This window comes from Cherax quadricarinatus, chromosome 9, assembly GCF_038502225.1.
Source record: "Cherax quadricarinatus isolate ZL_2023a chromosome 9, ASM3850222v1, whole genome shotgun sequence".
NCBI classification, from domain to species: Eukaryota; Metazoa; Arthropoda; class Malacostraca; order Decapoda; family Parastacidae; genus Cherax; species Cherax quadricarinatus.
In genome coordinates, this window is record NC_091300.1 from 38,807,746 (window position 1) to 38,822,582 (window position 14,837).

The window sequence follows — 14,837 nt, forward strand, 5'->3', positions numbered from 1 at the left end:
CACCACTCACCCTTTTCCCCTCATCAATTCTATGATTCACCTCATCTTTCAAAGACCCATCCGCTGACACGTCCACTCCCAAATATCTGAATACATTCACCTCCTCCATACTCTCTCCCTCCAATCTGATATCCAATCTTTCATCACCTAAAATTTCTGTTATCCTCATAACCTTTCTCTTTCCTGTATTCACTTTTAATTTTCTTCTTTTGCATACCCTACCAAATTCATCCACCAACCTCTGCAACTTCTCTTCAGAATCTCCCAAGAGCACAGTGTCATCAGCAAAGAGCAACTGTGACAATTCCCACTTTGTGTGACTCTCTTTTAACTCCACGCCTCTTGCCAAGACCCTCGCATTTACTTCTCTTACAACCCCATCTATAAATATATTAAACAACCATGGTGACATCACACATCCTTGTCTAAGGCCTACTTTTACTGGGAAATAATCTCCCTCTTTCCTACATACTCTAACCTGAGCCTCACTATCCTCGTAAAAACTCTTCACTGCTTTCAGTAACCTACCTCCTACACCATACACCTGCAACATCTGCCACATTGCCCTCCTATCCACCTTGTCATATCATCTTCTTCTTCTTTCAACAAACCGGCCGTATCCCACCGAGGTGGGGTGGCCCAAAAGGAAAAATGAAAGTTTCTCCTTTTACATTTAGTAATATATACAGGAGAAGGGGTTACTAGCCCCTTGCTCCCAGCATTTTAGTTGCCTCTTACAACACGCATAGCTTACGGAGGAAGAATTCTGTTCCACTTCCCCATGGAGAACCTTGTCATATGCCTTTTCCAAATCCATAAATGCCACAAAAACCTCTTTAGCCTTATCTAAATACTGTTCACTTGTATGTTTCACTGTAAACACCTGGTCCACACACCCCCTACCTTTCCTAAAGCCTCCTTGTTCATCTGCTATCCTATTCTCCATCTTACTCTTAATTCTTTCAATAATAACTCTACCATACACTTTACCAGGTATACTCAACAGACTTATCCCCCTATAATTTTTGCACTCTCTTTTGTCCCCTTTGCCATTATATAAAGGAACTATGCATGCTCTCTGCCAATCCCTAGGTACCTTACCCTCTTCCATACATTTATTAAATAATTGCACCAACCACTCCAAAACTATATCCCCACCTGCTTTTAACATTTCTATCTTTATCCCATCAATCCCAGCTGCCTTACCCCCTTTCATTTTACCTACTGCCTCACGAACTTCTCCCACACTCACAACTGGCTCTTCCTCACTCCTACAAGATGTTATTCCTCCTTGCCCTATACACGAAATCACAGCTTCCCTATCTTCATCAACATTTAACAATTCCTCAAAATATTCCCTCCATCTTCCCAATACCTCTAACTCTCCATTTAATAACTCTCCTCTCCTATTTTTAACTGACAAATCCATTTGTTCTCTAGGCTTCCTTAACTTGTTAATCTCACTCCAAAACTTTTTCTTATTTTCAACAAAATTTGTTGATAACATCTCACCCACTCTCTCATTTGCTCTCTTTTTACATTGCTTCACCACTCTCTTAACCTCTCTCTTTTTCTCCATATACTCTTCCCTCCTTCCATCGCTTCTACTTTGTAAAAACTTCTCATATGCTAACTTTTTCTCCCTTACTACTCTCTTTACATCATCATTCCACCAATCGCTCCTCTTCCCTCCCGCACCCACTTTCCTGTAACCACAAACCTCTGCTGAACACTAACACTACATTTTTAAACCTACCCCATACCTCTTCAACCTCATTGCCTATGCTCTCATTAGCCCATCTATCCTCCAATTGCTGTTTATATCTTACCCTAACTGCCTCCTCTTTTAGTTTATAAACCTTCACCTCTCTCTTCCCTGATGCTTCTAATCCCCTTGTATCCCATCTACCTTTTACTCTCAGTGTAGCTACAACTAAAAAGTGATCTGATATATCTGTGGCCCCCTCTATAAACATGTACATCCTAAAGTCTACTCAACAGTCTTTTATCTACCAATACATAATCCAACAAACTACTGTCATTTCGCCCTACATCATATCTTGTATACTTATCTATCCTCTTTTTCTTAAAGTATGTATTACCTATAACTAAACCCCTTTCTATACAAAGTTCAATCAAAGGGCTCCCATTATCATTTACACCTGGCACCCCAAACTTACCTACCACACCCTCTCTAAAAGTTTCTCCTACTTCAGCATTCAGGTCCCCTACCACAATTACTCTCTTACTTGGTTCAAAGGTTCCTATACATTCACTTAACATCTCCCAGAATCTCTCTCTCCCCTCTACAATCCTCTCTTCTCCAGGTGCATACACGCTTATTATGACCCACTTTTCGCATCCAACCTTCACTTTAATCCACATAATTCTTGAATTTACACATTCATATTCTCTTTTCTCCTTCCATAATTGATCCTTCAACATTACCGCTACCCCTTCCTTAGCTCTAACTCTCTCAGATACTCCAGATTTAATGCAGACATTCTTGGCACTAAAATAACACATCTTCTGTTTATTAGTCACGTCTCTAGGCCCCTCTTATATTACTAATGCTATTTGGATTTTTTATTCATACAAAAAATAGAAGATTTACTCTTATACAAACTACTGCATTATAGTAAAAATGGTATAAATAATATCAGTGCACTAGTGAAAGAATATTAGACTCCCCAGTTGACGTGTATTGGAAGTTTGGTGTGATTTGCTTACTCTTGAACATGGTAAAAATTGAACATTTCTGCTACTTTGAGCTCAATTTCAAGGTCTTTCTCATCGTGAAACTAATCAAAATCACCTCTGTTTCTGTAATATGTTTCCCGTTTTATCATACGAGACCATGAAAACCAGAAAACAATGATAAATACTATACAAAAATACACCTCAAAGTCGCTGTTTTAATCCAAAAAAACGGTCATTTTTTTTTTCTCATTATGCACTGCGTGCTGCAGGATTTTTTTTATATGGTGCACACTGACCACACAGACCCATTCTCTTACATGTGGGCTTACCAGCTTTCTCCTGTTTGATTTCAAGCCACTAGAATTATTGAGTATATATACGTCCAAAACACTGGCTCGTAAGACGTATATATACGACCAAAACAGTCAAAGGGTTAAAGTGGTTTGGTCATTTAGAGAAAATCAAACAAAGTAGAATGACTTGGAGAGCATATAAATCTATTGGGGAAGGAAGGCGGGGTAGGGATCATCCCTGAAAAGGTGGGAGGGAGGAGGTAAAGGAAGTCTTGTGGGTGAGAGGCTTGGACTTCCAGCAAGTGTGTGTGAATGTGTTAGATAGGAGTGAATGGAGACGAATGGTTTTTGGGACAGGACAAGTTGTTGGAGTGTGAGCAGGGTAATATTTTATGAAGGGATTCATAGAAACTGGTTAGCTGGACTTGAGACCTGGAAATGGGAAGTACAATACCTGCACTTTAACCCTTTCAGGGTCCGTCCCGTAGATCTACGGCTTTACGTTCAGGGTCCAAACCGTAGATCTACGTCATGAGCTCAGCTCACTCTGATAAACTGTGAGTGGTAAATTTGGGCCTAGATATGAGAGAATACATCTATGTGGTATGTGTGCACCACATAAAACAAATCCTGCAGCACACTGTGTATAATGAGAGAAAAAAAACTGAGACCATGATTTTCGATTAAAACAGCGACTTTGCAGTGTTTTTTCGTATGTTTTTTATAGTTGTATTTGTGATTTCTTGGTCTCATTTGATAGAATGGAAGACATATTACAGAAATAGAGATAATTTTGATTGGTGTTAGCACTGGAAATGGCTTGAAACTGAGCTCAAAGTGGCGGAAATGTTAAATTTTTGCCGATGTTCAAGAGTAAACAAACGACCTCACACGTCTAATACACGCCAGCTGGTGGGTCTAATATACATTCACAAATGTGGTGATGATATTTATACAATTATTACAATATTGCATAACAGTAAATCTTCTATTTTTTGGTGTGAATAAAAATTCATTATGTGAATAAAAAATCAAAACGGAATTTATTTGTAAAGCCTCAAAACGTAACTAATGAACAGAGTTAATGTTAGTTTAGTGCCAGGAATACCTACATTGTTTATTCTGGACCCTATTTTGAAATTGGAATATTTTGAACTTTGTGTTAAATTGGCCAAATTACCAATTTCCGGTCACTTTATTTTGTAGTTGAAACAGTTGACTTGGCGATTTCTTGTGCTCAATCGATAGAATAGAAGTAATACTAGTGAAATAGCTTAGAATTTGGACGATTGGAATAATGTAATTGGCCTAAAATGGGAGTCAAAGTCGGCAAAATCGCCGATTCGTAAATATCGCTGACACATCAAAATTCACGAGAGCATAATTTCGTCAGTTTTCCATCAAATTTCGTACGTTTTGTTTTATTACATTCACAAAAAGATTCTCTACCATTTCATAAGAAAAAATAACAATTTTTTTTTTTTTAAATTCTTGGACACTGGTGCATCACTTCAGATTTTGGCCTTGGACCCTGAAAGGTTTAAAGGAAGGGTTTAGGATATTGGCAGTTTTGAGGGACGTCTAAACTGTCATATCTGAGTGCCACTGAAAAAAGACAGTACTCACCTATTTGTGGTTCCAGGGGCTGAGCCACAGCTCCTGACCCTGCCTCTTCACTGTTTGCTACTAGGTCCTCTCTCTTCCTCCTCCATGAGCTTTATCAAACCTCGTCTTAAAACTATGTATGGTTCCCGCCTCCACTACGTTGCTTTCTAGGCTATTCAACATCCTGACAACTCTGACTGAAGAAATACTTCCTAACATCCCTTTGACTTGTAGAAGTCTTCAACTTCCAATTGTGACCCCTTGTTTCTGTGTCCCATCTCTGGAACATCCTGTCTTTGTTCACCTTGTCAATTCCTCGCAGTATTTTATATGTCGTTATCACGTCTCCCCTGACCCTCCTGTCCTCCAGTGTCATCAGGCCGCTTTTCCCTAAATCTTTCTTCATAGGTCAATCCTCTTAGCTCTGGGGCTAGTCTTGTTGCAAACCTTTGCACTTTTTCTAATTTCTTGATGTGCTTGACCAGGTGTGGATTCCAAACTGGTGCTGCATACTCCAATATGGGCCTGACGTATGTGGTATACAGAGTCTAAAACGATTCCTTAATGAGGTGATTATGTATGAGTGATGGTGAAAGTGTTGAATAATGATGAAAGTTTTTTCTTTCTTTTTGGATTTTTCTTTCTTTTTGGGTCACCCTGCCTTGGTGGGAGACAGCCAACAAGTTATATAAACTGGCATAGTGCCTGATAAGTGCAAAATGGCAAATGTAACACCTATTTACAAGGCAGGTGACAGGTCCTTAGCTTCGAACTATAAACTAATAACCCTTACCTCCATAGTGGGAAAATTTATGGAATCAATAGCTTGATTAATGAACCTCAACACGGTTTTAAAAAGGGGCGTTCCAGTCTTACGAATTTACTAACTTTTTTTCACTAAGGTGTCTGAGGAGGTAGATCATGGTAATGATTATTATATTGTGTATATTACCTTCTCCTGCTTGTTTGGCATGATGAGGTAGGTTGGACCTTGATGTGAGGGAAAAATGCCAATCGTTAGGTCTTCCCGTGGAGTGTCATCCTCGGCTGCTTCTTCCCCCTCTGAATCGGACACCTTTTCTACTTCTTCCACCCGAGCATCCCGCATGTTGATTTGACTAATGGGATTCTGATTGGAAATTGTTCCAGAATTATGAAATATCATGCATATATAAACAAATTAAATACTTAAAACAGAATTCTGCATAATGGTAGTCACTGAAAAAGTTTCTAATGGCTAAAATACTATATATTACATGAATGTAATCAGTATTGTGCAAATATAATATGAAAAGAAATAGACTTTACATCAGTGTACTCTTAACTACATCAATATTAATCCAAATTAAATTAATGCAGTACATTATAACAAGAGTGAAATAAATTAAAAACAAAAGTTATATGTATGTAATTTCTATAGGTAATTTTTTTATAAAATCAGCTTAATAATGTACAATGATGAAAAATCTTACCTGGTCATTAGGACTCTTGAAGTATATGAACATTTTTCCAATGAGAACACACCAGCATCGTCGTGCATGTCCGTGTTTGACTTTTGTAAGCCAGCCTTGCAAAGTGGGTTTGTTGTCTTCTTTGCTGAGCAGCAGCTTGGTGGCGTTACGTCGCAACACATTCTATTTACAGCAAGAAAGAGAATATCCTGTTCAATATGTGGAATAAGGAAAGCTCATTCAACACTTGGAGTAAGAGGAAACTCATTCAATACACAGAGTAAGAGGAAACTCATTCAATACACAGAGTAAGAGGAAACTCATTCAATACACAGAGTAAGAGGAAACTCATTCAATACACAGAGTAAGAGGAAACTCATTCAATACACAGAGTAAGAGGAAACTCATTCAATACACAGAGTAAGAGGAAACTCATTCCACACATTTAATAAGAGGAAGCTCATTTCACACATTTAGTAAGAGGAAATTCATTCCACACATTTAATAAGAGGAAGCTCATTCCACACATTTAGTAAAAGGAAACTTATTCCACACATTCAGTAAGAAAACTCATTCCACACATTTAGTAAGAGGAAACTCATTCCACAGATTTAGTAAGAGGAAACTCATTCCACACATTTAGTAAGAGGAAACTTATTCCACACATGGAGTAAGGGAAACTTATTCAACCAGGATGATGTTTTCAAGTTCTATCTAGAGCAAAGCACTGTCTAAACAAAGGCTTACTCTGTGTGCTAATGACATAAAATAAAGTTTAATGAAATCTTTATTGATGATATTTTGCTCACATAGTAGGCATTATCAAGACTTTACATGAGCAAAATGTCATCAGTAATGGTTCCATTAAACTATATTTGTCTTGAACCATCATATTATCATCTAATACCATTTAATTTCCTTTTATTTATTATTAATTTGGACATGATACATAAAAGTACAAAGAAATACAGTGGTTAAGTGTAACATGCCAAAAGCCCCTTGTATGCAGAGCATTATGGGCAGGCTTAAAATTAACTGAAGATTAACTAAGCAATGATATATTCAGTGGTAAAAATTATAGTAAACAAATAACAATTAAGCACAAATGAGTATTTCAAAGACAGGTCATATGGTCATTTACCGAGTTGCTGTTCATTCAGTAGAATGGAGTATTCTGTTAGGTAATGTAATTAAAAAAAAAAAGTTTGATAAGGTCACAGGTTAAACATTTAGAGATACAATTATTCAGTATTTATTTAGTTGTGGGTGAATAAGTGATTTTTAAGAAGAGACTTGAATTTATAAACAGACAGTGTTTCTTTTATATTCACAGGTAATGAATTCCAGATTTTTGGGCCTTTTATGTGCATTGAGTTTCTGCATAGTGTGAGATGGACACGAGGAACATCAAAGAGTGATCTGTGCCTTGTGTTATGGTCATGTGTTCTGTTGAGGTTGGTAAGGAAATGTTTGAGGGGAGAGTTTATATCCAAGTTGTGTGTTCTATGTACGTAGTAGATACAATAATAAGTATGGATGTTTTGTACGGTGAGTAAGTTTAGAGTTTTGGATATTGGTGGAGTGTGCTGCCTGTAGTGGGAATTTATCATTATTCTGACTGCAGCCTTTTGTTGGGTAATTAATGGTCTGAAATGGTTTATTGTTGTTGAGCCCCCTTGCACAAATTCCATAGGTGAGATAGGGGTAAATAAGTGAGTGACATAGGGCCAGGAGGGCTGACTGTGGAACATAGTACAGTGGACCCCCGCATACCGATTTTAATCCATGCAAGAGGGCTCATTGGTATGCGAAATAATCGGTATGCGAATGAATTTTCCCCATAAGAAATAATGGAAATCAAATTAATCCGTGCAAGACACCCAAAAGTATGAAAAAAAAAATTTTACCACGTGAAATATACATTTCCCTACACACAAAGAGAAGGATACATGCACAATAGTAGAGTAGTACATGCACAGTATATATTGTGCATGTACTACTCTACTAAATGAAGAATAAATGACACTTACCTTTATTGAAGATGCAGCAATGACTGATGAGACACTGTCCTGGGAGTGCCTTTTCCTCCTGAGTACTGTAGGTCCTGTTTGGTATTTTCTTCCAGAACATGCCTTATCACACTGTGTATGTCACTACGATTCTTAAATCTCTCAAACCAACCTTTGCTGGCTTTAAATTCACCAATATGAGCACTAGTTCCAGGCATTTTTCCCTGTTCACCTGGGTGTTAGTCGACTGGTGTGGGTTGCATCCTGGGAGACAAGATTAAGGACCCCAATGGAAATAAGTTAGACAGTCTTCGATGACATTGACTTTTTTGGGTTATCCTGGGTGGCAAATCCTCTGGGGTTAATTGTTTCTTGGTATTCTCAATAAGCCACACCAACAACGGTGCTACAGCAGCAGCAGCAGTAGCTGCCAGTATACAGCAGCAGCAGACGATGCTACAGCAGCAGCAGACGATGCTACAGCAGCAGCAGACGATGCTACATCAGCAGCAGATGATGCTACAGCAGCAGCAGCAGCAGACGATGCTACAGCAGCAGCAGATGATGCTACAGCAGCAGCAGATGATGCTACAGCAGCAGCAGCAGACGATGCTACAGCAGCAGCAGCAGCTGACAGTGCTACAGCAGCAGCAGACGATGCTACAGCAGCAGCAGACGATGATACAGCAGCAGCAGCAGCAGCTGACAGTGCTACAGCAGCAGCAGCGTCAGCAGTTGACCATGGTACCACAGTATTTCGATAATATTTCTCACCCTTTTTACCACAGGGTTGGCACTAGAAGCTTTCTTGGGGCCCATGGTCACTTATTTTCCAGATAAAATCACCAAAAACACTGTAATAATACGAAATGTTACGATTGTATGCTTGGATGCTACCGCGGAGGCTGGCTGGTAAACAATGCCACCGGCGGAACATGTGAGGCTGGCTAAGGCGCACATTGGACGCGTCTCGGACGAACATCGGTGAGCGGGTTTTTAAGCGGTATGCGAGGCAAAATTTTTGTGATTAAAGCAAGCGGTATGCGGATTAATCGTTATGTGATGCCAATGGTATGCGTGGGTCCACTGTACTGTATCTTCGATAGTATGCCTACGGTCTTGGAAATTTGTTGTACATGTGTTTGAAATTTGAGTCTATTATCAAGGTGGATTCTTAAGAATTTTCCCTCTGTGAGCTTTGTGATAGGAGATCCGTTTATCACTATGTTAAGAGGGACATCTGTAGCTCTGTTTCCAAACTGAATGAAGTAGGTTTTGTCAATATTGTGAGTAAGTTTGTTAGTCATCATCCAGGTAGATATTTTCTGTAATTCGGTATTCACAGTATTGGCTAGCATGACTGGGCTTGGGTGAGAGAAGACGTATGTAGTGTCGTCTGCAAATAGTGTGGGTTCGAGTAGTTGCGATGCATTTGGTAGGTCATTTATGTAAACGAGAAAGAGAAGAGGGCCAAGGACACCAACTGTAATTGGCCGTGCGGAAGAGTTTGCTCCATTTGTGTACACATATTGGCTTCTGTTGCTGAGGTATGACTTTAGGTAGTTGAGGGAGTGCCCTCTTATACCATAGTGCGACAATTTTATGTGGAGCAAATCATGGTCAACTGTATCAAAAGCTTTACGTAAATCAATGAAGATCCCCAGTGGGACTTCTTTTTTCTCTAGTGCAGTGTATATTTGTTCTAGCATTTGTATAATAACATCATTCGTATTTTTATTAGGCCTGAACCCAAACTGACAGGGGTTGAGTATGTTCTGGGAGATGAGGTAGGAGTAGATTCGCTTACGAATTAATTTTTCGAAGATTTTAGAGAGAGGGTTTAAGCTGGATATTGGCCTATAGTTATTCAAGTCTGTTTGGTCTCCTCCTTTATGGATCAGGGTGACCTTCGCTATTTTGAGAACTGTAGGGAAGGTAGAGGATTCGATGGATTTGTTAAAGAGTGTTGCAATGATTGGTGACAGCACTTGCGACGCTTTTTTGTATATAAAGGGTGGTAAGGTATTTAAATCTCCTGTCTTGTTTTTTAGTGTGTTGATAATAAGGAAGACTTCTGTTGGGTTAGTCGTAGCTAGGAACAGTGTGTTCGGGTAGTTGCCAGTGAGGTAGTCACTAGGTGGGGTATTTGAGCTTGGGATTTTATTGGCAAGATTTTTTCCTATGGTGGAGAAGAAATCATTGAGTCTGTTTGCTGTTTCAGTTGGTGGGAGTTGGGGTTCATCTGGTTTTGTTAGTTCAATTGCACTATTTCATGATATCTTTTTTGTTCCTAGAATTTCTGATAGGGTTTTCCAGGTCTTTTTTATATCACCTTTTAAGTTGGATAATCTGTTCTCATAATACAATTTTTTAGCCCTTATCAGGCTGGTTAGGACTGACGAGTAACGTTTTATTTGGTCTCTGGTTATGTGACCCATTCCGTACTGTTTTTCATATAGGTGCTTTGTAATAATGGATTTGAGGATGCTGGGTGCTAGCCAGGGACTGTTCAGTCTCTTAGCTGTCATCTGTTTAGTTTTTTAGGGCAGTGCTTGTTATAGAGGTACTGGGTCTTTTTTAGAAAATTATTAATACATTCGTCAATATCTGTATAGATTTCTAGCTCAGTGTGCCAGTCAATGTTTGTCATTGCTGTTGTGAAGTTATTAACCCGTAAACAGTCCAAACGTATATATACGTTTTTTCAACATTTGAAAGTATGTAAAAAAAGTAGATCTTCTTTTTGTTTTTTTTACATTTGAAAATGTGTAAAAAAACTTTGATCTACTTTTTTTTTTGTTATATTTGAAAATGTGGAAAAAAAATGTAGATCTACTTTTGTAGCACTACACATGTGAACGAAGATCTGCTTGGACCATTTATGGGTTAATGGCTGCCTCGTTGTGAAGTCTAAAAGTGACTTTAGTAGTGTTTTGGGGTAATTTGCAAACATTAGTTATGAGGAAGGTAGGGTAGTGGTCTGTGGTATTACCTGTGATTATGCCTGATTTTAATCCTTTCAGGGTCCAAGGCCAAAATCAGAAGGGGTACCCCAGTGTCCAAGACATTTTGAGGGAAAAAAAACAAAAACAAAAAAAATTCTTACTTAGAATTAAAGAATATATTTTTGTGAAGGTAATAAAACAAAAACAAAAAATTTCTGATCAGTACTTGCCGAGATACAGTGGCGAGAAGTTGACCCAAAATGACCGGGTGGCGGCAACATCGACGATTTCCACATACGCGCATTACTTTATTTTACGTTTTTTTAGTTTCTTCTTTTCTTTTCTAATTTTTTTTCTTTTCCTACTAACATTTGGGGCCTGTGAGACCAATACTGTATATAATGTACATATATAAACTCACTGTATTGAACACAATTACGGCACTAAAGTTATTATCATAATACTGTTTAACACTTTTGTTTATGACAATAAACATGCACAAATCTTGTATAATACTAATGTTCTATCATATATTTACATATGTACAATCACTGGACATGTTTTTAGAACTGCTGCAGCTTGTGGAACTCCTTGAAACAAGGCACCATGCACAGAGGTACCTTACATTCCTTGCACACAAACCGAGTGTCTTTGCGTCTTTGTTGCCGTCGTTTTGTTTGTGCACAGACAACACATCTCTTCTGAGCAAATTTCTTCTTAGTTGCAGGAAGCTGTATTATGAAGTAATCACCTTCCCTCCTCAAACGCTTGGGTATATCCTGAGGAGTTCGAGGACGGTTTTGTATAGCAGGTGTTGTTACCTGGTATTTCATTATGAGTTGTCTGACAACAGACAAACAAAATTCACCATACAGTGGTCTGTTGCCAGTCTTCACTTGGTACACATTATATGCATTGAGCATTGAAATGTCTATGAGATGGAAGAAAAGTTTCATATACCACTTGTAACTCTTACGAACACAATCAACAAATCCAATCTGCATATCACATTTGTCAACCAAGTGCATGTTTCGTGTATAAACAATCACTGTCACTGGTTTTCGAATATGTTCATTAGTCATCCTATCAACTTTGCCACTGTCTTGCATTTCGTTACGGTGAACGGTTGTCAATAATGTAACATCTCGTTTGTCATGCCACTGTAATGCCATGATGTCATTGGCAGTAAACACCTGCACCTCATCACCACGAGTGCCTGCGTTGAACCTGGGCATATGTTTATGATTAGAATGCACTGTGCCACACACATCTGTCTTGTTCACTTGCAAGAAATCACTGAGTAAAGGACTTTTGTACCAGTTATCAGTATATAATGTATGCCCCTTACCAAGATAAGGTACCATCATGCTTCTCACTACGTCACCTGAGATACCCAGTAACATCCTGGTATCTTTCAATGTTTTACTTCCTGTGTATACAACAATATCCAATACCAGGCCACTGTCACAGTCACAGAGGACAAACAGTTTTATACCAAAGCGTTTCCTCTTGCTCGGTATATACTGTTTGAATGACAGTCTGCCTTTGAACAAAATCAAAGATTCATCAAGTACAAGATTCTTGAATGGATAAAAGTACATGTTGAACTTTTGCTTGAGATACATAAAAGCATTTCAAATCTTGTATAACCTGTCACTTCTGTCAGGCCTGGTTTTGTCAGAGAAGTGCAACATATGTAACGGTAAGATAAACCTGTTCACTGGGATGATTTCACTGAAGACCGGGGTAGAAATTAGCCGATCTGTGGACCAGCATGCTTTTATATTATGCTTGTAGACATGAGGCATAAGCATTATTGTTGCAAAAAGCAAATACATTTCTGCAACAGTTGTCTCTTTCCACCGGTGTAGTCTTGACTGTGGTTTCCATCAATGGCTGGTCAAAGAATAGTTCAAAAATTTCCAGTTCATTGGCAGTGGTTCCAAGGGGACAAGTAGGTAGAATTCCACTTGGAGAGTCATCAAACTGGTGGGGCTTGGGAACAAAATTGGGATTTTGCTGCTAATCCCAGATATGGTTTGCTGGTGGATACTGGACATCATAGGCTGGTTGTGCTGGAAGTTGTGGTTGTGGTGGGCTGATGGCTGATGCTCTGCTTTGTCCTTGAACTGAGTCAGCAGCGTGGGTCCCAGCCTGGGCTGGCGAGTCATTTCATGGCTGTGGCACTACCATCACCACTACCACCACCTACTGATGCCTGTGGTCTATCCATGCCAAGTGTAGCCACATCATCCTCACTTTCACTCTCTATTCCTAGTGTAGGGCCATGGGATGTACTCCAGGATGTACTCCATCCCCTGGGCACTGCATAGGGAACACTACTCGAGCGCATGTGGTGGCGTATATACCAACGCTTCACTGGTGAATATGTCTCCTCACTATCATTATTCGAATGATCGTCAAGAGCAATAACATCACAATCCATGTCACTATCATCATCATTACTGAAGTCAGAGGCCTGGCCACGCGAAAATAATAGTTTTCTCTTGCGATGAGGTACAACTGACCGTGACTGAGGAGTGCCCACACCAGAGGTAGAAGGCTGAGGATTGTCAGGGTTTTCTGCACTATTATCGATATCCTGGTCATTCCTTTCGGTCACTAACTGATCAAAGCCAAAGAATTCATCTTCATTTCCACTTCCATCAGAGTCAGAACTATCAGATAGGAAGAGGAGAGTCCCAATTTTCCTTGGAGTGAGAGTTGCCTTGCAACAAGGCATGGTGAACAAAGGTAACTGAGCCGGCGTTCCCACAATGCTATGCGGGCGCCTAGAATTTTTGTTTACAGCGCGCACACACCATGCAGACCTGTTCTCTCACATGTAGGCCTACCAGCCTCTTTGCGCTAAATTTGACGCTGCTAGAATTTTGGCGTAGATCTACGGTTTGGACCCTGAACGTAAAGCCTTAGATCTATGGCACAGACCCTGAAAGGGTTAAAGGGGATATGGTGTTGGTCCAGATGTGGTCTAGTAGAGAAGCACTAGTCTCTGTAATTCTTGTAGGTTTTGTTACTGTTACTCATAGTGTTTGTGAATTCAGTAACGTGTGCATCATGGACTTGCAGTCACCTGAGAGTAGTAAGTGATCTTTATTCATGTGTGCATCAGTTATCATATGTACTTCCTAGGTATTCATTAAATTGGCTAATGTTTGACTGTGGTACTCTGTAGATGTTTATCACTGTGAGAGGTTTCTGTAGGTATTGGATTTGAATTTTGCTATTATATATTCCCCATGTTCATCCCTTGTGCATGTATTATTGATACATTCTAGATGGTCTGAGTAGTATATAGTTGTGCCACCCCCTTGTTGATCTGGCCTACAGTTGTGAATGGCTGTGTAACCAGGAATGACAGACATCTGTAGTATCAGGCTCTAGCCAGGTTTCTTTGAGAGTAATGATGGACATACTGGCATGCAGGGAATTTAGTAATGCTATGAGGCCATCGTAATGTTTGCTTAAAGATCTGATATTGCAGTTAAAGACAGTTATGTTGTTCTTGGCTCTGAGAAGTGCCTTTGATTGTTCTGCTGTGTAGTAATTACAGTTACTGTTTGATTCATTTAAGTCATTCAATACGAGGTTGGTATCAGGATCAATGCTTGTAATCATAAGATTTATAGTGAATCTACAATTAGAATTAAGACAAAGTAAATATTCTAAGGCTAAAAAATAGTACCCGAATTATTTTAACATATGTAAATATATGAACTAAGGTAGTTCTTGAAAGCTAAAATAAAGGAGACAATATAAAAATGACTAAAATAATTTGTGGTGAACAAATAAAGTGGTGATCAAATAAAGGAG

At 39.1% G+C, this 14,837-nt stretch overlaps 1 protein-coding gene across 1 annotated transcript in view; it reads right to left on the reverse strand.

Moving 5' to 3' along the window:
• LOC128685932 (uncharacterized protein CG43867) overlaps positions 1-14,837 on the reverse strand; it is a 1,104,857-nt gene that overhangs the window by 350,608 nt on the left and 739,412 nt on the right. The window contains exons 15-16 of the mRNA XM_070083118.1: positions 6,071-6,232; positions 5,551-5,727 (exon numbers count right to left, since the gene is read on the reverse strand). Coding sequence (XP_069939219.1) covers positions 5,551-5,727; positions 6,071-6,232 — 339 coding nt within the window. The remainder of the gene's footprint in view (positions 1-5,550; positions 5,728-6,070; positions 6,233-14,837) is intronic.